Here is a 24,316-nt window from a genome sequence, read left to right on the forward strand (position 1 = left end):
TCCGATGTATAAAATCCGACAACATTTCAGAACTTGTTAAGATAAATCCCTATTAAGTGTTATCTTTGTACGTCCAGTGTACAATTGGTGGGCGACCTCATAGTCTCAAGGACTGAAAGTAAAGTTTTGCTCCTGTTTTTCAGAAACAAGTATTGATACATTGAGTATTGATTGATTGATTAGGATTAGGATACAGATTCTTTCTTTTGATATAAGATAAATGCCTAATTTATGTTAAAAGGATGTACAGTACCAGTCAAAAGTTTGGACACAGCTTCCCATTCAATGTTTTTTCTTTATTTGTATTATTTTCTACATTGTAGATTAATACTGAAGACATCAAAACTATGAAATAACGCATTTGGAATTATGTAGTAAACAAAAACGTGTTAAACAAACCAAAATGTGTTTTATATTTTAGATCCTTCAAAGTAGCCACCTTTGGCTTTGATGACAGCTTTGCACACTGTATGCCTTTTCTCATTCAGCTTCATGAGGTAGGCCCAATCCCAATGTCCCCCCTAAACCCTGAGCCCTGAACCCTCACAGACTTTTCTGATGTCACCTTGTAAATGATTGAGTGTAAGAGGCTGTAAGAGCTCAAAATAAGACATATTATGGCAAGAACCACTTAACTAAGTAAAGGTTATTGACAGTCCATCATTACTTTAAGACATGAAGGTCAGTCAATCCAGAAAATTTCAAGAACTTTGAATGTATCCTCAACTGGCTCTCATAAGGACCGCCCAAGGAAAGGAAGACCAAGAGTTACCTCTGCTGCAGAGGATAAATTCATTAGTTACCTCAGCACCTCAGATTAAATCCCACATAAATGCTTTACAGAGTTCAAGTAGCAGACCCATCTCAACATCAGCTGTTCAGAGGAAACTGTGTGAATCAGGCGTCCATTTGCTGCAATGAAGCCACTACTGAGGAAGAACAACAAGAAGAGAATTGCTTGAGCCAAGAACCACAAGGAGTGGACCAGTGGAAATTTTTACTTTAATCTGATGAGATTTGAGATTTTTGCACCCGCCCGCCATGTCTTTGTGAGACACAGAAAAGATGAGTGGATGGTTTCCATTTGTGTGGCTACCACCTTGAAGCCTGGAGGAGGTGTGATGGTGTGGGGGTGCTTTGCTGGTGACACTGTTGGTGATTTATTCAAAAATCAGGGCACACATAACCAGCATGGCTACCACATCATTCTGCAGCGACGTGCCATTCCATCTGGTTTGCGCTTAGTGGGACATCATTATAATTATCATTTGTTTTTTAAGAGGACAATGACCCCTAGTGTTGTAGACAAGACCGTCCAAACCGAGAGCAAGTAAAGACCAAGACCAGAGTTTATTGAGAATGAGACAAGACCAAGACTTTTAGGGGCTGAGACCAAGTCGAGACCAAGACCGAGGAAGGGCGAGACCGAGTCAAGACCAAGACCAGTTACATTACATGACACACAATAAAATGTGGTATGAGATCATAGGTACTTCTCATATTGATCTGAAAGATCCACATTCACATTAAAACACCCACATACAAACACTATGAGCTGAAATCAACTTAACTGTCTTTATTCAACACTCCTTTTCCATGCTTACCATCACGGGGAAGGGGGACAGTCGTTAACGGTAACAACACATTTGTAATTAGGGTTATTGGTGGCATTTGAATAAATAAGTTTTACATCCAATCAAAGTTAGGATGTTAACAAATAAATAAGACAATGCACAAGCAATTTATTAATATTCCCAAAGTTATGGTCTTGACTGGAAATAAAATCCAGAGTTCTCAATGTCTGAGACCGAGTACAAATGCGGTCGAGTCCGAGATGAGACCAAGACTATCAAAAAGTGGTCTTAAGACTGGTCTCGAGACCAAGATTGGTACTACAACACTAATGACCCACCAGGCTCTGTAAGGGCTATTTGAACAAGAAGGACAGTGATTGAGTGCTGCGTCAGTTGGCCCTGTGTCCACAATTACCAAACCTCAACATAACTGAGATGGTTTGGGATGAGTTGGACTGCACAGTGAAGGCAAAGCAGCCTGGGAACTCCTTTGAGTTCTATTGAACAGACTGTTGGAAAACCATTCCAGGTCATGAAGCTAACTGAGGGAATGCCAAGAGTGTTCAAAGCTGTCATCAAAGCAAAAGGTGGCTACTTTGAAGAAAAACAAAATACATTTTATACATTCTGGGTTAACACGTTTTTGTTTACTAAATAATTCTATATGTGTTCTTTTATAGTCTCAATGTCTTCAGCATTAATCTAAAATGAATAAAGTAATAATAACACAGGTGGGAGGACATGGACGGATTATGTGTTCATGTTTAAAAATGGAGGGATACTGGCCTGAAGAATAATGTCTTTCAACAATCTCTCAGGGAACTTTGACTAATAGGTGGGTTTATGGGTTTTGGAAAAAAAAGTGGATGAAAGCTTATCTTGGACATGCTGAGACTGATCTGATACAAATAAAATATCCATGGGAGACAGTGCTCAACATGCTGGCCAAGTGTGCTAGGTGGCAGCGTTAGCACATACACTGTAAGTGACTGAGGTGGATGTTAACAGAAACAAGCACTTGGCTGATACAGCTGTGCAGTTGTAACATAGATGCAATCGCGACTAAGAGTCTGCAGCTATGTGAGGTAAAGCTTAGTGATGCTCACAACGACAATGCTAACGTGCTGATGTTTAGCAGGTATAATGTACAGTATGTCATTGTCACCATCTTACTTTTGGGAATGCTAGCATGCTAACATTTGCTAATCAACACAAAGCAGTCTAGCTGAGGCTGATGACAAAGTAATTAATTAGAAATGTATTCAGTTAGAAACCCAAGTATTGGACACATTTTGATTTAAAAGACCTGATTGCGGCACAAGATAAAAAGTCAGGGGATCACCAAAGTTATTACAATTCATCCTGAGTGGGGCAAGAATGTCTCTACCACATTTAATTGCAATCCATCCAACAGTTGTCAAGAAGTTTTACTAAAAAAGAGACAAGGTCAACATCATGGTGGCGCTAGAGCAAAAGTCATAAGATCACCAAAGTAAGTAGGGTTCACGAACATCTGTACCAAATTTGATAGCAATTCATCCAACATTTGCTGAGATATTCCAGTCTGAAGGTCTGAACCAAAATGGTGGACTGACAGACCAACATTTTGATCTACATAGCCGTGCTACCAGCAGAGCTGAAAATAATTTATTTACTAATTTGATGATAATTTAATATTTAGCAGGATAGTACTGATGGACTACTGGATATCACCCACACTATTTCAGTAAAAAAAAAGCTACACTGACAATTTTTTAAGTCTCTCATAGTGAATACATTTTCACATCCACCTCTGCTTTGGCCTCATTGCCTTTGCCATTATGGAGTCCACTGTCAGCACCCCTCCGATGCAGATTGTTAGTAGCAGGCACATATGTGCTTTGTCTCACTGGGTTCCTCTGCCTCCTTGATCTATTATACATCATGGTTGGCCACAGAGACTCTCTGCCAACATTTTTTTAATGTATCTGACTGCAGTAGCTACTCAGCCTGAAGTATCATCTTACTCAATATATTTAAAGTACCACGAATGGTTAACATAATGTCTTTGCTTCGACAACAGTTTACTAGTTACAGTATGTGCTTAAAAATGAGAGTTCTGATAGCAAAGCTGACAGTGAATTTGGGGGGTGCAACTGAGGTCAAAGACACATCACTATACAACACGGTTATAAAACATTGAAGGCTACATTTTATGTGGATGTTGTCTGTATTTTTCAGAATCATTGACATGTCATGTTTCTCTCTTGAACAGGAACACTTGTTTTTGTTCTCTAAGAAAAAACATTCAATGGCAAGTCATGTCCAAACTTTTCACTGGAAGTGTATCTCCTATTTGAAATATTTGAATGTGACCCAAAGAGATAATTCTCCCTTCACCAGTCAACCCTTTCATCGAGGTCTGTTTCAGAACTGGGATTTTATCATTGGCATGACAGTTTTGTTGTGGATGTCATTACTGCATACTTGCTTCATTATCAAAAATAAAAGCCCTTAACAACCAACCTCTGCAGTCTATTATTATGTCCACATACGAATTACAGTATTTAATGCTTTTGTTTCTGTATTAATTTGTTGTTTCTAGTAATAATTCATGCAAAATAAGACTCCAACACCTTTCACAACACATGATGAAATGTTGAGATGTGGTTTCATCATTTGAGTTCCAGAAAACACGGATAGATACTTAATTATATAATTATTTAATTTACATTTTTAGTTCCTCTCGTTTGCTCTCTTAACCTTTGTCCTTTTACTTAATAAGAAACATCTTTCTCATGAGTAAATTTACAATGTGCTCGTGCTCTGGTGTGTCTCCACTCTCTGCCACCTGCAGTGGCGTCTTCCCCACATTATTGGTAGCCTGCAGATTCACCTTCTTCCCCTGTCCTGTGTGCTCAGCTTGGCCCCAGTTTACAAGCCTCTTCACTACCTCCTGGTGTCCACCTCGTGCAGCACAGTGCAGAGGAGTGTCTTTACTGTGATCTGTGCTGTTGATCTTTGCTCCGGCCTCCAAGAACAGAGCCGCCACACTATCGTGGCCCTTCTCAGCTGCAGCATGAAGTGGTGTTTTCCTCCATGCGTTCCTCTCCTCTATCCCCTTGTTGTTGAGTAACTGTAGAAGAGTTGAAACCACGCTGGCATGCCCACCAGCTGCTGCGTAATGGAGAGGTGTGGAGCCATCTATGTCTTTAGCCCCTCCCTTTGCCCTGTGGGACAATAGTGAGGTCACAGCATCTACTTTCCCCTCCACAGCAGCCAGGTGGAGGGCAGTTTTTTTCTTGTTATCAGTGGTGTTTGGGTTGGCTTTGGCCGACAGCAGCAAGTCTACCACATAGCTTTCTCCCTGGGAAGAGGCTGCCCAGTGCAAGGCAGTCCTCCCCACCTTGTCTTTGACTCCTGTGTCTGCCTTGCCTTGAAGAAGCTGGATCACTGGGCCTGCATGGCCTTGCTGACTGGCAATATGTAGAGGGGTCAGCCCATCCTGGGCTACTGCATTTACCTAAGAAAATGGCACACATCTTTCAGTCTCCACAAACATGAACATCTACAAAATGGACATTACTGACCATGTCGTTTGACAGTTACCTGTGCTCCAGCTCTTAACAACAGATCAACACATTCTGGCCTATTGCACTTGGCTGCCAGGTGTAGAGGGGTTTGGGCTTTGGGTCCAGTAATGTTGGGGTCTAATCCCCTTTCCAGCAATGTCTGCACAATGGGTACACTGCCACCATGGACAGCCAGGTGTAGCGCTGAGGAGAGGTCGGATAAAGTAGCATCCAGTTTGGCCTGTTTTGCCAACAGTGCTCTGAAAAGAAAAGAAGGTCGCTATTTAAGATTTACCAATACTTCATGAACTGGAAAATACAGAAAAAGGAATGACTAAAAGTAAATACAGACTTATTAGCGAGTGAGCAAAGCAGCTTACGCTGTCCAGCAAATTCATATTGGACAAAGTAAATTGTGGATAAAAATGTAAAGTTTAAATGATACTATAATCCAAAATTCCTTTGCTTTATATTCTGCCACAAAATATGCCAGGGTCATGGGACACAGAAAAGCGGCACACATGTTTACCCTACGATTCAATAAAGGTAATATGCGCCTGTTTTATGTTTTGTCTTACACTAAGTGTTTTGAATGGGATGGAGATTTTTTCAGATAATTAGTTTTTTTTCCATTGTGGAACTGCTCTAAAAGTACCAAACTCTCTTTAATAAAGATGTATTGAAAAAGCTGATAATCCAAAGTGATCAGATTCCCTCATTGTGAATGTGTTGCCCTGTCAGCGTGTTTTAACATCAGTCAGTCAGTCCTTGTTGCACGGTTACCTGAAGACTTCTGTGTGCCCCAGCTCAGCTGACAATAGAAGAGGAGTGTACCCCTCTTTGTCTAACATGTTCACATTTGCTCCGCTGTCTATGAGGATGCTTACAACTCCATCATGGTTATTTTTAACAGCCGAGTAGAGAGCACAGCCCAGCCCTTCTTCACCCAGAGCTCTGACATTATCTGTGGTTTAAAAAAAATATAGTGTGAGCTTGCATGTTTGCAGGTTGGTGCTTTATTTACAGATAACACCTAAAAAAAAATAAGCACGGTGATACAGTAGCACACTTATAGATGTTAAATATCATCATAGTATTTTGACTCACCAAGCAGTAGACGAAGAATTGATTCTTCATTGAGCTTAATGGCCTTGTTTATAACTTCGTAGTCAACTTTAGCCCCTGCGCTTAGAAGGACAGTCACTGTTTTCTCATTGTTCCTGGAAACTGCGTAAAACAGAGCTGTTTTTTCATGGTTGTTTCTGGCATCGACTGCGGCCCCGCTCTGCAGCAGCATCTCAGCCAGCCTCCAGTTATCTTCCATGGCTGCCATGTGAAGAAACATTTCCTGCGTGCAGCTCTCTGACTGCTTTTTCTCCTCCTTCACCAGGACTTTCACAGAGTTCAGGTGCTCATTTTCCGCTGCCAGGTGAACAGGGGTTTTGTCCTGTAGATCCAGAGTGTAGATGGGGGCCCCCGCCTGTGCGAGGGCCCAGACTATCTCACTGTGACCCCTTCTGGCCGCTCTATGAAGAGCTGTGCGACCCTTATTATCCTGCAGGTCCACTCTGGCTCCTTTACGGATCAAGAGCTCGATGATGGACAGGTGACCGAACTCAGCAGCTAAATGTAACACAGTCTCATGGGAGGAATTCATGATGTTAATATCAGTGTCTTCTAACAGCTCCTCCAGCAGTGCTAGCTCCCCATCTGTAGCAATCAGGTGGATGAGATTGTCTGGTTTACTTTGTGCTGGTTTATGCTCCTCTGATTTTGGTACAGGGCTTCTGTCTTCCTTTTCAGGGCTACATTTTTTAGTTTCTTTGGAGACAAATAAATAATGAGTCTTCTGAGTGATAATTCTATCAGTCATTTTATCCATCCCCTCCTGGTCCCTCTCCAGCAAATATCCTATCAGCTGTCTCCTTGTGTCTCGAATTCGCTCATTCACACCACCCACATAGGTCTTGATTCGCTGGTAGAGGTCGGGTTCTGCCAGCATGAGACAAGGATGGAAGAATTTCCGACATGCCCTTTCACCTTTGGCCTCCAGAATGTCCAGGACCCTGGAGTTTTGATCTTTGCGAGTCCTGATGGTCAACACGATTGATCTCTTCGCTGCTGTCATGACCCCCTCTGTGACGAGAAGATCCAGTAGATCCTCAGTATGTGAGATCCCATAAACTAGATCCCTTCTCTTTGCCCGTATTACATCCACAGCATAGGGGTTGATGTAGTTTGATGCTGCTTGAGCATCAAAACCCTTGAGTACGTTGAACATACTGAAGGTTTCCTTAAGCCTTATACGCAGCAAGTAATTGTTATATGTGGTTCTGGCCGTGTGTGTGTGTGAGTTTTACCTTACTGCTAAGTGAAACACCTCGCCCTAGCAACAAAACACAGAGAGAGGCCATTCATCATACAGATCTGTCCAGCTCAACCTGCCCTGGGATTATGTGACCAACTATCTATTGTTAGCTTTCATGCTGTAATGACAGTAGTCACACAAAATTGTTAAAGTATAATTTGAATAATCATACACTGTTTCTTTGATCAGTGTAAAATTCTCTTATTTTATCTTATTTTATCATTTTTTTTTACTTTTGTTAACAGGAACGACAATAACAGGTTTTGAAACATGGCTGTTTCAGGTGTGCATGCGCGCGTGTGTGTGTGTGAGAGAGCGAGAGAGAAAGAGAGAAGATAGAATAATAGAGCATGCATGTATGTGTGTGTGTGTGTGTGTGTGTGCGTGTGTATGAGAGAGAGAGGGAGAAAGACAGAGCGAGAGAGAGCATGCATGTGCACGTGTGACCATGTGTGGGTGCAGAAGCGGTGCACTCCCTGGATAACCCCATTCTGAATCACACCTCTATGCGACAAACAGCAGTGAGATGTCTGATAACCAAAGCCCTCTTTTAGATGCTTGTGCGATTTTGCACCAGACACAAACCGAACATTTTCTTTGAAGTTCTTTATTTGTGTCAAACGTGGGTCAGTGGTGAAAGATGGATGATTTGCTTAAGTAAATGCACAATAAAAATACTCCAAGTAAAAGTCCTGCATTCAAAATCTAATTGATTCATAAAATGATAATATTAAATTAATATTTCATGACTGTATGACATGCATTTATTTGTAAGCAGCATTTTAATATTGTCGGTGGTTCAAGTAGCCTACAGGTAGATCTATACAAGCCTACTTTGTAACACTGCATTGTAGTTTACATGATGGTGATATATTTTAATGTAAAACCTTAATCTGCAAAGCAGGCTAAAGTTATTTTCAAGCAAATGTAGTAGAGCAAAAATGTCCCTCTCGGGTTTGTAGTTAACTATAATAGAGTAAAGTTTATGTAGACCTATTCAAGTTATAGCCTACAAGTACCTTAAAAGTGTAGGTTACTTAATGAAGCCCTTGAATGTAGTCATGACAATGTCATGTTTGTTGTTATTAACAATGCACCTACGGTTACTAGAGATTTAGATTAAGATATTGGGTTTTCATTGCGATGTTTGTTTATTTATTTATTTATTTATAATTAAATTGTATTTGTTTTACATCCAAAAGGGTATGTTTTGTTTCCGTCGTAATCGTGCCATTGATTTGCCCCTGCTGACTTCTCAGGACCGTATTATGCAGAGATTACAGGGTCGATTCACTTCCCGTAATACACGCCTACTCCGTCAGGACGCGATCTCCCGAGCGTTGCCTCTCCTTATATGGTAGGGAAGGACTCCTCTTTCCGGAATGATGTCATGATGCGCCAAGTTTGAGAAATCGGGAACAGGTCAAAGCAGATGTATAGAAAAAGTAGAGTTCCCCTTGTAATGAAACATGCACAACAATATTTCTATCCTGTCTGGACCCAACAAACGAATAAGGCTACAATAAACCATTCATTTTCTGGTTTCTCATTTCATTGTTTATAATCGATATTGAATCAGTCTAATGCCATTTTATTTTTTAATGAATTGATTCAGATTAAAATTGACGAACAGTTGAATTAGCTGCATTTAAGTGTCAAACCATGTTGTAAAAATCTCCCATGTGGATTTATATGTATAAAGAGAAGAAAAAAGAAGCACACAAAAAATAAAAGACATGAAAGGGAAAAGTTGAAAGAAAAGGCAGAACACATCGAACTGGCTAATAAAGCATAGGCTACTGGTGTCACTTTATGCTTGATCGTGTATCAACATCCTTCAATCCTGAACGACCTATTCTGTTTCTTTGACACCTGAAATCGTGTTAATTTAAGCACAGGGCAACAACTGATGAGCCAAAACAACAGTGGAGGCGTGTGGGCTTTGAGGAGGCAACATGTTAGTTCATCTCTCAGGTAAGTCAGTCTGTGTCGCCCTCTAGTGTTTCTTCATACACACTGGTAGTTCACAAGTGTTCAATGCTGTACAACCTTTATGCCATGATTGGCCTGTGCCGTCACATTCACCTGCTGGAATTAGTGCCTGTGCAGGAATGAGGCTTTTATTGTTTGCTGGGGGAATTAAGTCAACGTAATCTTACTTTTAGTAGTAGATCTATACAGCCCACATCTGTTTTTGTAATTCATACATTTGAGGTATATTTACATAATTAAAGGGATTATTGTTTGTTTCTTTAAGTTACTTTTTTTTCCAGAGAGGAGCGTACAGCCTTGTCATTGAAAGCACACTAAATGACATCTAGATCTATGATCAAAGGATGTCTCCAAAATATACTCCCATGAAACCGCAGTGGTACTTTGTATTGAGTTGATATTCAGTCATGTGTTGTCTGTGATGATAGCCTGTATCTATTCATTTGCAATATATGACCTAAGACTTTGTTTCCACATGCTGGGGCTTTCTTTATTAGCAACAGGACATGAATTAATGTTGAAAAGCTGAATGGTGCAATGACATGCAGAATTTCCTATTGTGTGTCAAATTAGTGATACCTTAGATATACTGCTCAGTTTAATCTGTTGTAACTCTGTAATAGTGTTAAAGCGTACTTATAGTGTCATAATGAAAGTGGAATGAAACACCTGAGAACAATACAATATCTATACTCTTCCTGTAGGTTCTGAGAGCTGAGACAAAGTGGAGATCTCAAGGGCTACAACCCCAACTTGTAGAACTGGCCTCCATCAGTAGTGAACCTGGTCTGCCAACTGAAACACAATCACTTAGCCTGGATCAATATGGCACTAATGGAATTTACCTTGAGGCACTGGGAACTTGCAGCTCTTGCAACATGTTGCAACATGTTTTATTATTTGAGCTCCTGACATGGCACACCCACTTTTTTCCCCTGTCACACACTTACAAGAAAATAGGCAACTTGCTTCAGTTTATCTGGTTTATTTTCTTAAATATTGATTAGTTTCTGAAGTGCTCAGAGAATAAAACATAAAAAAAAAAAATTATACAGTATTCTTATTACAAATGGTAAACATAAGTACTCCAAGTTTATCTTATATACATATAACAATGAGTGAAACCCCATTAAACAGATTTAGAAAAAAAACAAGTACATCTTGAAGCTTTTCTAACTGAATCTCTTACAATTAAGAAAAAGTACATTGTACTGTAACTAAGTCAGGCAGCTTTTGTTACAACTTTTCAGCCGTTTAGAGTTGGCCAACACGCCCACGTTTGAGACCATTTGGGCTACAGCAAGAAAAGTCTCTATTGCAGGTTCTTCGATCTTCTAATACTGAATTTCTCCGTTGGTGGTCATGATAAGGTCCATGCAGAGCTGGGTGTAAATCAAGAAAACTTTAGTCCTGTCCAGTTCTGTGAAAACAGCACGAAACAGAAAGGTATCCTGCTTGCTGCCATGCCCATCTAGTACTGTCACTGTCCCGATCCCCTCTCTGGGACGCGCCAAGGGGGGAGCGCGTTGCACTCCTGGAACTTTAGCGCGGCCCCTGTCCTGCCAGTGTCGCGCCACATCATCCCAACCCCCCCTCCCCCTCACGATTCGGGGAATACAGCCACTCACTATCACAGGAAGCGTCCGTCTCGTTCAACCACAGTCTTTCCTCTCTCCGCCGCCGCTGACACCACCTCAGAAGGTCTGGAGCTGCTGCGTTAGCATGAGCTGGCACCCGCTGTTGACGTGGTTCATCACCTTCTGCTTCAGCTGGGCCACCTGCTCGCGCAGCATGTTGGCGGTGGAAGCGAGCTCCGAGTTCTGGGATTTAAGGGTCTTCACCTTGTCCTCCAGCCTCGAGATCCGCTCCAGCTTCCTCTTCCGGCATTTGGAGGCAGCGATGCGGTTCCTCATCCGCTTTCTCTCAGCCTTGATGCGCTCCTGGCTCTCCATGTCGATTGGGGACAGAGGAGGGGTCTCCCCCGGCATCTCCGGCACGATTTGGGGCTCCTCTTTAAGCGCCGTGAGACGGGGGAGCTGGGCGGAAGAGGGCTGCCCGTAGATTGGAAGCTGCGGCGGGGCAGCAGGGAAGGACATAGTCGGGGCTGAGGTGGTGTAATTAGGAGCCGAGACGGTGCTGATGGCTGGGTTGAAAGTGTTCAAGTCCTCATAAACCGGCGAGTCGGAGCGCATGGTGGCGTTGTTGTTGTAAACGGTGGCGCCAGCAACAGATGAAACAGGAGGCAGGGCAGTGCTGACACTGGTCTGGGGAGCTGAGGTGACACTCACGTTAGGTGTGCCAGGCATGTGCTGGTGGTGAAGCTCGGCCAAGGCTCGGACGAACCCCTCCGCGAAGCCCTCCTGCTCGTCGGTGACATTCTTGGGGCACAGGAACTGGGTCGGGGTCGGCGTGGTGGTGATGAGCCCGTTGCTGGACTGGATGATTAGCCGCTCCAGCTCCGGAGAGGCCAGCTTCAGCAAGCCCACGTCGGGAGAGGTGAGGATGTCGCCGGCTTTGGCCCGGAGGTGAGGTTTCAGGGTGCCCGTCGGGTCGGCGAGGTTCAGTGTCATGTTGTGTTTCAGGGCTTTGGGGTTGCTGAACCCGTAGCCGGCGTTGTCGTGCTGGGAGAAAGCGTTGAGTGAGTCGTCATAGAAAGTAGTTTCCATCTTGGTATACATAGAAGAAAAACCGAAAACAAATGTAGCCTACTTTTAAAGTCTTCAACAAAACAACTCTTCCTCCCCCTCCTCTTCTTCCTTGTTTATCAGTCGAGGAAAAAACACTGGTTTCCAAACGTCCTCTCTGTGCGTGAAAACTTCCAAACTTTGAGTGCGCTCTTGACACAGGAATCAGGACTTACTTCTTACAGTCGACCGTTCAGTGCTGAGGTGTAAGAGTTCACAAAGCTTTAGCCACAGTATCCAGACATGTAGGCTACTGAGTCCGTGAATGAAAAGGCGCCGAGTAGCTATAACTCCTCTCTTCAGACAGCTACCCTGTATGTGGCTCTTTCCCTGCCTGGGTGTGTGTATACTCTGAGCCGTACAGCGTGGAGGCAAACCTTATCTGCTGCCGCTGCCTCTCTAAAAATAGGCATGATGTCATGACGCGACTCTCCCATTGGCTGGAGGGCGTGACGCGGGGCGGGGCCCAGCCCTCCGATAAGGCGCGTTGCCTAGACGACCACCCAGAAGATTCTTAATCTCGCGGTGGATTGTGGGATGAGGTAATGCTGTAAGGAGAACGTAAGCGCGGTGCATTGTGGGATGACGTATTGTTTTTGAATATGTGGTTACCCGCTCGACTGTCAGTGGCGGGACAGACAGCGCGCAGGACAACATCTCCCGCTGAGTCTCTCTTCTCACCAATTATCTTGTTGTGAAACAGCTCTACGATAGGCCTACATCTATTTTCGGTCTGTATTTATTACACTTTGTGTGTAGCCTACTGAAACGTTTTATACAGGTCGAAGTCTTTAATTTAACCTCATAGAAGCCATTTAAAGCAAGTGAGCTTTTAATTTTATAAAATGATAAATAAATCCCATATTTCATTTTTTTATATTCATATTTATGTTTACAGTAATTGTAAATGACACTAGCCTATTCCCTTCTCCCTTACTACATATTTACACGATAATGTGGATTTATAACAGCCATAACACAGTAGGTTAAATGGTAATGACACTCAATTCAAGTTAACTTCATTAGAGCTATTATGTGATAGGCTACAGTAAGAAATTAGGCTACTCTCACAAAATTCTATTATATTCTGCCATTTAAGCTTTTTCAAGTTTATCTGTTTTCAAAATACCATTTTGTGATATAGTAAAATAAAATGGCTCATACAAATTCTCCTGTAATCTATTTTGCAAATCAAGTTTATTCACTTTTAACCAGTTTCAAATTCCCAATATTATATGATATGAGTAAATTAAAATGACCTCCACAATGTTGTGTTCTCTTCTACTCTCCAGTGTTACTTTATGCCAAATCTACACTGCAGCTAATAAATCTGAGCTTTAGGCTAATTTCTGTGGGTTGGAACTGGTTGAAAGTTGTGAGCACCAAAAACCCTGGAAAGAGTGAATGAAAACAGTTACGTGAAAACAAATTATATATTTTTTTTGTGTGTGTGTGTGCACTCATGGTGGAAAGTCTTCTTGTTCTGTCATTTTGCTTCTCAGTCTGGGATATCATGGTGGTCTCTGGTTGGTGGTTCCCTTTAAACTGTCGTATATAGCACACATACACAAAGCAGTTCCCACATTTAGTTTAATGTACACTGTGAATGCTGAGGGATTTGACACCTGGGCAGGTTAATATAAACATAGGCATATTTACATATATAAGAAATGCAGTAAATCTTATTTATCTGAAGTGCAGAGCCAAGTCCATCTTAATGAGTCGGGTACTTTTACTTACCAGTCTTTTCTTCCCTTCAGTCATTAGGATACAGATTTAATAGGACCTTTCTGCTTTTACCGCTGCATACCACATGTCTGAAAAGCTACATTTAATACCTTTTATTTCTGCTTTAACTTCAAATTGTTAAAGATAGATCTACAGACATCTGTTCGTTCTCATAAAGAGCAAATATATTTCCTTTTATCCATGTCAATGTGTGTAATTAGTGTAGTGCAGTCCATTGTCCTCTGGCCCTGGTCAGAAATCACAGCTGGTTTAATGGCAGGAGGTTAACCGGTGTGTCTTACGTGTCCCCCACCCTCCCACTGTCTGGGTCATCTTCTGCCCTGCCAGCTTTACTGCCTACTATCTCCAGCGCACCACGTCTAAATATGTCCCCCTTGTGTGACAAGTAAATCAGTCCCCTGGCGCTGGCTGGCTCAAAGAGGCACCTAAGGAGGATAACCCGAAACTATAAAACGCCACCACAGTCTGACTTTTTATGGCTGCTAATGCTGTCTTTATGTACTGTTGTATATGTCAAACCATTACGATCAATAAATTTTGATATAATCTGGTCTAGTTGGTTGATTTAACTGATCTTGAGCAGTTTCTTTTTTGATTTAAATGCTTTAGAGAAGATTGCTTTGCTTTATGGTCAAACAAGGGAAAGGTTAGGGTGGGTCTTAATGAACATACGTAGGCTACACCTTCTTTAAAGGACGTTAACAGATGTCTGTCCTTCCAAATGTTGTGGACAAACATATACGGTCTTTCTTATTCTCTCAGTTTCATTCACTTTGTTGTACTTTAATCACTCTGGGGATGAAATAAGGGGAAGCAGAATAAGGACAAGTTGTTTAGTCGCTTGTTTACACTCAGTGTTCCACTGCCACATTATGAAATATTTATCCCCTTTGGCTCATTAATCTATTCATGACTGCTTTTCTTCTGAATCAAAGCACATGAAAGAATCATAAGTAGGTGGTCTAGTGCCCACCACCTGACAGCAGGGATCCTCATGTATGACTTCACCCATTGTCCCAAATAGACGAAAAAAGTTAGAGTAAAACATATGATGTCATTTAAAGTTATCTCATTTAAATTAAAGCCCCTTTCAGAGTCGAATCCCATGGCAAAAGTCAGACCGTGGTAAATTCTGTTTTATATACTTTCAAATAGTGTTTAATACAGAACGCTTAAATGTTTCAATATGGCTGGAGCATTGGATGAATTGGGTCTGCTTTTCTTCCCTGGTCGCCATGCGTAAAGTTATGAAGAGGTAACCACAGCATGGTAGTTTGCCAAAGTAATTTTCTGTGGAGGAATGTATGGGAAAATTAGCATGGAGGAACCCTACTGTTTAAGTGATTATTCAACATTAGGGTTGGGATATCCTGCTGCTGCCTTGCAGGGCCTGGACATTTGGTCACTTGTGGTCACATACATACTTACTCAGTATTGTCTTTGCATGTCGTAGAATCGAGGCAGAGGACTAGGAAGGAGGAAGTCAACAGTATGAAGAAATATTGCCAAAAAGTAGCCACATGCAACTTCATAATAATTCAAATAAAATGATTTAATTGTAAAATGGATTTGTAATAATTTATCTCATATAAATGAATGAAGTCAGGCTGCAATATTTGAATGCGTCAACCCCATCAGTGAAACAAGGAGTCTTTTACTTCTGATTTGTGGGAGACTTGTTGTTCTTACTTAATTATTTCTGGTTGGTGGAGCTAACTGCAGGCTCTCAGGACTTTGGGAAGTGAGGTTTCAGTACAATGGAAAGAGCAAACTACTGTAGGATGGATGGATTGGTAGAAAGATAACTATAAGTATTTTGCTACTTTCAAACTATGGAAAAATTTGAATCAGTAATAATAACATGGTTTATGCTGTACTCCAGAAATGAACAAAAGCTGCATCTGTTTCCTGTGTAGGCTACATCATTTGATCAACGCCATTCTGCAACTAAAATACTACTAACAGCATGCTAACATGCTCTTGATGAGGAGCACGATGATGAAAATAGGTAATATATTACCTTGTTGTTGTGTCCTGTTTTTTTTCTCCTTTTCATCAGTTATTCTGCTTTTTCCCTGGTTTTCTCTGTTCCCTGCCTGCCTCCCTGTGTCTCCTCCCCTGTGTGCTCTCTCTCTCCCTCTGCTCCTGAGCCCAGCCAACGACCTGCACCTGCATCTCGTCAGCCACCTCGTCAGCCTGCCACACCTGCCTGTAGTCAACCTCATCCCTGCCTGTATTTCAACCCCGGGTCTCCACACCATTCTTGCTTGATCGTCGTTGCTCCATACCCGGTGCCGCAAGTCCCTCAAGCGCTTGAAATCACTGACGATCCTCACATTTCTCCAGTTCTTATTTCTTACCTCCGCTGTCACTAACCCTGTCTCTTTGTCTGTTTTCCTCCCAGGTTCACTCACCCTCGTCCTCCGTTCAGTCAGCTGGGCTCATCCTCCGGTCCCGTCCCCCCCCGGCGTCCTCCCTGTTCTCCCTGTTCTCCCTCTCTTCGTCGGACCCTGTGTTCCCCGGCCCTCTAGTCCCAGTCTCCTCGGTTCCCCGTGCCAGTGTTTCCCCGGCATCCACCTCTCCCTCGACTCCAGTCCCTCACCCCCTTTTCCCAATAAAACCTGTCAAAACTGAACGTTGCATTTGGGTCCACTCTGTCCCCACACCACACCACCCATAACACTTGTATTAGTTTACTGTTAGCTTTTGGTCATTAACCAAAGCAAATTGAAATTTTGACCTGATGATGGAACTAGATAAAAAAATCACCAAAGTCATTACAATTCATCTTGAGGTGAACATACATGTGTGTACCAAATTTCATAACACTCTGTAGTGGTTTTTGAAATGTTTCACTTAAAACTAAAGGCGTCAACCTCAGAGGGAAAAGTCAAGGACCCACCAAAGTCATTGGGATAAATCAAGTGGGAACCATGACTGTAAGTATAAAAGTTTGTGCCAATCCATCAAGTAGATATATACTGTATATTTCAGAGGATAAGTGAAAATGTTGGCATACTGTTGGTTCTAGCAGAAGAGTCAGAGAATTACCAAAGGATTAATCCTCTGGGCCATGGATCCAAGAGGTGGGGGACCAACAGACTGATCAACATTTCCATCTGAAATCTGAGAAAATGTTTGTGGTCAAAACATTTAGGTAAACAAACTGAAAACAGAGAAATTGTCATAGTGACATTTAATCCAGAGACAATGATATATATCTAATCTAAAGTTGGGGGTGTGAACGAGTTTCTTCCACATTAATCTTGCTACTCCACATTCTTGACTTTATAGTAACACTTTTCAGTACACATTTCAAACATCTTGTTTTGTTCATTGTATACATAGCAGTGGTGATCTAACTCCTTTTCATTTTCTTTTCTCTGCATCTGTGTTTTATTTCCAAGATTACTAATGAACAACATAGACTTTCATACAAACAGACATGTTTTTCAAGTGCTGTGTTCCTGCTTAGCTGCATCCTGACCTTAGGTAGTACAATTGGGTCTTCTGAGTTGTCTAGTCTTTAGCCTTTCCTCCCATTCACCCCTGCTTCCCGCTGAACTTTTTTATCATTACCTCCTCCTCTCTCCTGCCTCTTTTACTCCCTCCATCCTGACATTGCCTCTCCTCTTTTTTCCCCTCTGGACTGGATCCCAAATGTCCTCCACTTATACCCCCACACACTTTGCCTTTCTCTTATCTTTCTCCTCCTGCCTCCTCCTCCTCCTCCTCTCTCTCCCTCCCTGTCTCATCCTTCTCATCTTACTCCTATCAGTGGTCGTCCAGGCAGCAGGATTTCCCCTGTGATGGAAACAGGCTGTGGCCCAATTGTTTTGTTTCAGGAGTTCTTTTCAGTAAAATCTCAGAGTGCTCGCTCTGTTTGTGTTGGTATCATTTAATGTTAAACCAGTAGACTGACCAAAGCACTGCACAGTATAAAGGACAAGCACAAGTGTAAAGGTAACAAAACATTTAATAAAACAACTTTTGGTCTTCACGTCAAATTGAACATCCCTTGAGGTTTACAAAGCGAGTGAGAGACAGTCTGTCTGAAGCTTTTGAGACAGTGCACACTCACAATAGTCTTACACTGTGAGAGCAATTGTTGTTTCAGCTGTTATGTGAAGGGAAGAAAAGCACCAGACTGTGTAGACTGTGTGTCCGACTGGCCTGTAAGCAAGCTTGCACGCTTGTGTGTGTGTGTGTGTGTTTGTACATATCTAGGTCTGCCTGTAAAGGCGCAAACTCATAAAAGTGTTGCGTGAGGACACAAAGCAAGTATTATATTATATAATATTATATATATTATATGTATTTGTAATATTTAGAATTATATGAATTGTCTGCTGGTGATTCCCAACCAAGAATATGGAGTAACTCAGGTAATTTACCCCTGAACACCACATTTCACTAGTGTGAAAACTAGTGAGCATGAGAGAAGAAACATTGAAACACTTAGCTAGCTAACAGATAAATTGTTGAAATAAGTAGCTAAAAGTAATGGATAAACAGTTAAAATAGCTAAAATTAATAAATGGTGAAAATACATGGTTGGAATAGCCTAGGGACCTTAAAGTAATGGACACTAGTCCACCAGTCTCCACCTAGCCTATATCATTAAAAGTGAAATAGAATCGACTTTGAAATGAAAACATTTGGAACATGACGGGTGGCCTCGTGTAGCCTACATGAGTTCATCTGACAGATGTCACTGGTGATACACTGGTCTACATGACAGAGATGGAACGGGGATGTGGACTGAATTATCTCCCTTAATTTAGCCTCCAGGATAAAAACAATGATATCAATGCATCAATAACAATTTCTGTTTTGTTTTTGGTCTGTCAAAACAGCATGTTATTCTACACCTCCTTCCTTTTTCTCTTTTCCTCTTTGTCCTTCTCCTACACCACATCTGTCATTCTCTTTTTCATTGATTGCCTCCTTTTTTATCATCTTTACCTGAAATATGTGTAGTGCACACACACGCAGGCTTGTGTCTCAATTTCTTCGTGGGGCCCCATCTTTGACATATTACATTCCCTAGCAGCCATTTTTTAATGAAAAAGGAAAGACACAGCTAAATGACAAATGTCCCTCTTTCCCTTCTGGATTTACAACCTGGTGTAAAGGGAGGAATCATTGTGTTTGATTACTACACACACACATTGAATCCCCCTGAGTGATGTCTCATTGTTCCGCCCTTCACCAAGTAAGGAATGAGTGTTTGATGCCCGTCTTTGACGGGGTTTTTCAGCTCCTGTTTTAATTAATTTGGCCATAAAATGAACCATGATTCCCGACAGCCTCTCTGGTACCCTCAGCTACAAAAAACTTAGCTTTTACAATTAATCGTCGCTAACTACCCAGACTAATCACACCTTAGATTTATTGGTCAGAATCATATGGAATATCGATTGGCTCTCCCTCATTTTGACCCTTTCAGCACACCGTAACTCACTCGGGCAAGTGTACAATGACATCACTGGGTAATCTTGGGCACACTGCAGGTTCTTTGACTTTACTTTTGCTATTTAGGCTACAGATGCTTTTTTATCACAGCTACAGCAAGAGAACAACTTCAGTTAAAGGGTTACATAGACCGGGATTTGTATGTTTGTGGGGGTGCTTGTCTGCATGCGTTTTTATTTGTTGTCTCAGAGTAATTTAATCTATGAGAGTGGGCCTGGGCCTCATTATGTAAATTAAATAACCTCATTTAAAAAAGGCAGAGTGAGCCACAGCAGGACCCTCTCTCTCTCTCTTTCTCTCTGTCTCTCTTTCTCTCTCACACACACACACACACACACACACACACACACACACACTGAAACACACAGAAACACTAACATACAGGTAGGCAAAGTAAATGGCCTTTTTGACACTGCATAGTAGGTTGTATGCACATATGCAGCCTGTGTGTGTGTGTGTATGTGCGTGTGTGTGTGTGTGTGTGTGTGTGCACTCAGAGACTTGTATGAGTCCTCAGCTGGCTCTGTTCAGCATGTAACAGGAAGGCGAGTGTACGAGTGTGTCACCAGGGAGAATGATCGATAGCTATTAAAACCCACCAGTGCCTCAGTCCAGATGGAGGCCTATTTGTGTGTGTCCGTGTGTGTGTGTGTGTGTGTGTGTCTGTCTGTTTAGCCACGATCGAGCACTGTGTTTGTACAGGTGGGACACTATATGGCCGCAATGCTAACCTGTTCCACTCCATTTACCTCTGCAAGCTGGGGGACCTTACCAACCGCACAAGGTGTGTGTTTTTGTTTTAGTATGTCTCGGGCTGCCTGTGTGTGTGTATGTGCGTGTGTGTGTGTGTGTGTGTGTGTGTGTGTGTGTGTGTGTGTGTGTGCAAGTGTAACCTGGAGGTTGTCAGTGTGCAATTTGGACTTGCTGGTTATTCTAGCCTGGCTTTTCAGAGGCAATAAAAAAGTAAAGAGAGAAGAAGGAGAGGAAGGGAGGGAGGGGTGTGTGTGACAGGACTGAGCGATTCTTTTAAGTCGAGCAGCAGTTTCAGTCTGTGGTTGAGAGAGACCGAAAGAATGGAAGTTTGTTCTTTTTCATTTACTGAAGAACAGAGAATATAAATATGGGCTTGCCAGAGAGAGCGAGTGAGAGATGCTTTTACAAATACAACGTGACTCAGGGCTTGGTAAATTTCTTGCTTAAATTATGTTCAGGCTTTATTGGATATATGATAAGTATAAGTGAACTCGATCTTGCAGAATGCAGCCCTATGAAACAAGAGCCGTGCGACTGTAAAAAAAATAAATAAAACAGACTCCTCTCTCTCTTCTCTTTCTTGCTCTCTCAATTTCTGTCTCCCTCTCATGCACATGTGCATGGTGCACACACACACACACACACACACACACACACACACACACACACAGATCGTCCTCACCACCCTGCTTTGAGAGAGCTATGAAACCCGATCACAGATCAATATTGAGTGGTGTTGTAGTTGTAGGGGAGGGGGCTTTGATGGTTGTCTGGCTGTTGGTCGAGGGATTTTATACCACTTTTTACAGTACTAAGACCACCATGGAAAATACATATTTTCGATTGGGTGGCAGCTGTCAATTGATATAACATACCAGGATGCCTTAGTCATTGTTCAGATCAAATGTTTAATCGCTATTTGTTTTAAAGCAAGCTCTGTACCTTTTGCTGAACAGCAGCCAATGTGGCCACAAGTGACTATTATGGAATAATGGCGAATGCTAAAATGTACTGTAACAGTGGCACAAGTAGTGAATGGTTATAAAGCCAACAACTTGACCTATTTATGTCAGTTACACCACAATACCTAAAGTTTGCTTACATTATTCACCACAAAAACAAACAGCCATACCAGATTAAGTAACACTGTAGCAACAAAACCTTGCAGTATGTTACAGTAAACAATGGTGTGTTTTATTATTTATTCAACTTTTCAAGAGGTAAAGTGTGTTCAGTGTTTATGGGAGCCTATGGGAGTAACCATAGCATTGTTAAATCAAAGGTGCTCATTTTGTCCAAAGTACCTGGAAACTATTTCTGTTTGTTTTCTTTTTTTGAGTGTGTGTGTGTGTGTGTTTATTTTGGGCTATAGGCTCGGCGAGGCTGAAGGGAGGAAGGTGCTGGGTGAGTGACAGTTTGTTCTGTTTCCCAGTATTACCCCAGTCACTGCTGTTTACCTGTATCTGTCAGTGTGTGTGTGTGAGTGTGTGTGTGCCACGTATACTTTCATCTCTCAACACAGAGTCAACAATGAAACATACAATCCATCAATCCTTACTCTCATTCTCTGCCCCCCCCCCTTATTGTTTAGCCCAATTCCTTTATAAAATTATATATTTTGTTCCCTATATCACAATGTTCATTCTCTTTCTCTGGGTGTTTCCTCTCCCAGACTCTCCGTTGTGGGGATTTGCATTGTGGTTGTCCGGTTGCCATGCCAAACGAGCAACAAATATTTGGAGCTATGTGGCACCTTCCAACAACATTCCAGGATCTGCTATTTTGGAAAGTTCTTCTGTCAGTCGTCTTTCTCTCCTCCTTCCTTCATTCTCCATGCAACTTTCAACCCTCCCTCCCCCACCCTCTCTCTCTCTCTCTGTCACCCTTCACTGTCTCTCCCCTCCTCTTTTCTGCCTCCCTCTAGATAAATGGACTCTTTGTCTCCTGGTAAAAATGAACTTGAAAACAGTAGTTGGGACAAGTGGTTCTGTCTGACAGCAGGAACACACACTATAAATGGGCACTAATGCAGATCAGGAATAATAACGGCTTTGTTACCATGCCCCGTGCTAAAATATTACTACTGCTCCACTAGTATACTGTAAACACTCTGTACACTTAGTATAGCTTGAGAATAACAAATATACTACATGTTAAGACTGGATGGGCGGTGATTTAACATGGTCAAGGTCATACAGACATGAACCCATAACATGGTGTCTCTATATACAGTATAAGCAGTGAGTGGATACAACAGACACCGCTCAATATCACGCAGTCACATACAACACCAGGTCAGTTTCACAACTTACCTCAAAGCTGCATGCACTTTCCTCTGACCAGTGGTGAGATTGTAACTAGGGACATTCACTCAAGTACTGTACAGTTTTGAGGTGGTTATGCTTTACTTTAGTACTTTCATTTGATGCTACTTTATACGCACTGTGGAAACAACAAATCCTCCAAATGAAACGACAAAATATGTTGTTTGTCCACGCCCTTTAGAGTGGCAGCTAGAAGCGTTTTCTCTATGACGGCAATTTGGGTAGGAGGACGTAATTCCAAAAGCAAATCTCTGTTTTATGACGTGACAATGCTATGGTTAAGGTTTGGTTAGTTTTAGGGAAAGATCTTGGTTTGGATTCAAATAAGTACTTGGTTAAGGGAACTTCGTCATTAAGGTTACAGTAATAAAATAATAATGGTCAAGGTTATGAGACAGTCGTTGTCAGGCTTTAAAAATACTACGCTGACCGTTGATTGGAAACAGGAAATGAACAATCCAGTGTTTTCATCCCAACCTCCTCCCATACGGGGACTTTGTCGCTCTCTATGATAACGGCACCTGACTCCTTTGCTCCCGTCGCAATTACTGCTGCAGCTTTACCACTTTTGGGGGCACTTGCTGAAACGACTGATGCTGTTCTTCTTCTTCAGGAGAGCAAATGTTGTACAATTTGTTTAACAGCTTTTGTTATGCAGAATAATATTTTTCATACAAAATATAACCAAAATAAAACATATATATTATATATTTATGTTAAACATGATATAGATGAATATACCCAATAGTAAAGTAGTTAAAATTAGCTCAGATAACTGCACCATAAGGCTGCTTATTTTTTAATTAATTATCAATTATAATATAATTGTATAACACTTGGATAAATGATTTCTTTCAGTACCCCTAGATTTGTAACTCAAATACAGTTTGCAGATGATGTTTTACTTACTATAAAATTTTAATTGCAAATGTTTGCTTGTACTGGAGTATTTTTACATTGTGGTGTTGCTATTTTTACTTGAGAAGGATGTGAATGCTCCTTCCTCTGCTGTTGCTTAACAACTATTAGAAGTCTTACAACTGTTACCAAGGCTTCACATGCTGTTGGGTCCTCGTATATACAGCACTATAATAAATGTAGAGCGATGAGCCATGGTGTGACAGATAAGAACTTCCCCTAATTGATATGGGACATTTCAAGTTTTCCTTCCTGTTCGTGCTTTATGAACCTGAATCACTGAAAACTCAGTTAATCATTAGATTAAGTTATGACTTGGCCAAGTCATTGCTGGGCTGCTGACGGCGATCAATTCTTTTAGCGTGAAATCTGAAACTTCTGACAAGTGATATACAAGCGGTGCCTGGGAATGTGCCTGCCTAAGGATTTACGTGCAGGCCTGCACACACACAGGTTAGATCAGTTTGAGAGATACAGTAGGGGCTTGCATGCAGCAGCAGTGCAGCGTGCAGATCTGCAGCACGTCTGCATGCTGATGGAAACCAGGAGCCGTGGAGCTCTGTGAGGCATCCAGCTTATCTGGTTCATCTCGTACAATTCAGCTTAAGGGTTTACAAGATGATGTGACAGTAGATATAACTCCACCATTTGAAGCTCCCTTTATTTTCTTGTATTAAATATGACTTTGCTCCTGCTGTAGCTCCGTTGATCACAGAAGAAGTATAGTTTGAACTTACCAAGAGAGACAGCGGGGACTGTTGTTGTAAATTGAGCCTTTTAGCATCCTGCAGCTCATGGTGTAGGATTTATGAGATCAATGCTCGTATACAGTGTCTGATTTGCTATCCGTGTTTCTGTCTGACATTACAGATTCTGGTAATTGAATGTGTCCTTTATGTTTTACTATATGTCTGTAGGTGTTTTGGTG

At 41.8% G+C, this 24,316-nt stretch overlaps 2 protein-coding genes and 2 long non-coding RNA genes across 5 annotated transcripts; 1 reads left to right on the top strand and 3 right to left on the bottom strand.

The window, feature by feature from the left end:
* Window positions 1-4,326: 4,326 nt before the first annotated feature.
* On the bottom strand, window positions 4,327-7,406 carry LOC123971778 (CARD- and ANK-containing Inflammasome Adaptor Protein). Its single transcript, XM_046050802.1, has 4 exons — window positions 6,233-7,406; window positions 5,909-6,089; window positions 5,163-5,385; window positions 4,327-5,076 (listed from the first exon to the last, which is right to left on the bottom strand). Exons 1-4 carry the CDS (start codon window positions 7,404-7,406, stop codon window positions 4,327-4,329), a joined length of 2,328 nt encoding a protein of 775 aa, XP_045906758.1.
* Window positions 7,407-10,347: 2,941 nt separating this feature from the next.
* On the bottom strand, window positions 10,348-12,546 carry jun (Jun proto-oncogene, AP-1 transcription factor subunit). Of its 2 annotated transcripts, XM_046050359.1 has the most exons (2): window positions 12,195-12,545; window positions 10,348-12,106 (listed from the first exon to the last, which is right to left on the bottom strand). In XM_046050359.1, exon 2 carries the CDS (start codon window positions 12,053-12,055, stop codon window positions 11,180-11,182), a length of 876 nt encoding a protein of 291 aa, XP_045906315.1. In that variant the 5' UTR covers window positions 12,056-12,106; window positions 12,195-12,545; the 3' UTR covers window positions 10,348-11,179. The 2 variants fall into 2 exon arrangements, with proteins under 2 accessions (XP_045906315.1, XP_045906314.1); XM_046050358.1 differs by having other exon boundaries at window positions 10,348-12,546.
* Window positions 12,547-13,416: 870 nt separating this feature from the next.
* On the top strand, window positions 13,417-16,553 carry LOC123971494. Its single transcript, XR_006825207.1, has 2 exons — window positions 13,417-15,926; window positions 16,074-16,553. It is a non-coding gene; the product is annotated as an uncharacterized LOC123971494 (long non-coding RNA).
* Window positions 15,067-15,992, bottom strand: LOC123971495. Its single transcript, XR_006825208.1, has 3 exons — window positions 15,939-15,992; window positions 15,347-15,386; window positions 15,067-15,208 (listed from the first exon to the last, which is right to left on the bottom strand). It is a non-coding gene; the product is annotated as an uncharacterized LOC123971495 (long non-coding RNA).
* Window positions 16,554-24,316: the final 7,763 nt, after the last annotated feature.

This window comes from Micropterus dolomieu, linkage group LG05 (assembly GCF_021292245.1).
Source record: "Micropterus dolomieu isolate WLL.071019.BEF.003 ecotype Adirondacks linkage group LG05, ASM2129224v1, whole genome shotgun sequence".
NCBI classification, from domain to species: Eukaryota; Metazoa; Chordata; class Actinopteri; order Centrarchiformes; family Centrarchidae; genus Micropterus; species Micropterus dolomieu.

Coding starts and splice junctions, on each gene's coding strand:
- LOC123971778 (XM_046050802.1), bottom strand. CDS start 7,406: ATGTTCAACGTACTCAAGGGTTTTGATGCTCAAGCAGCATCAAACTAC. Junction 6,090..6,232: donor AATTCTTCGTCTACTGCTTG/GTGAGTCAAAAT, acceptor TTTAAACCACAG/ATAATGTCAGAGCTCTGGGT. Junction 5,077..5,162: donor TGTTAAGAGCTGGAGCACAG/GTAACTGTCAAA, acceptor CCATTTTCTTAG/GTAAATGCAGTAGCCCAGGA.
- jun (XM_046050358.1), bottom strand. CDS start 12,163: ATGTATACCAAGATGGAAACTACTTTCTATGACGACTCACTCAACGCT.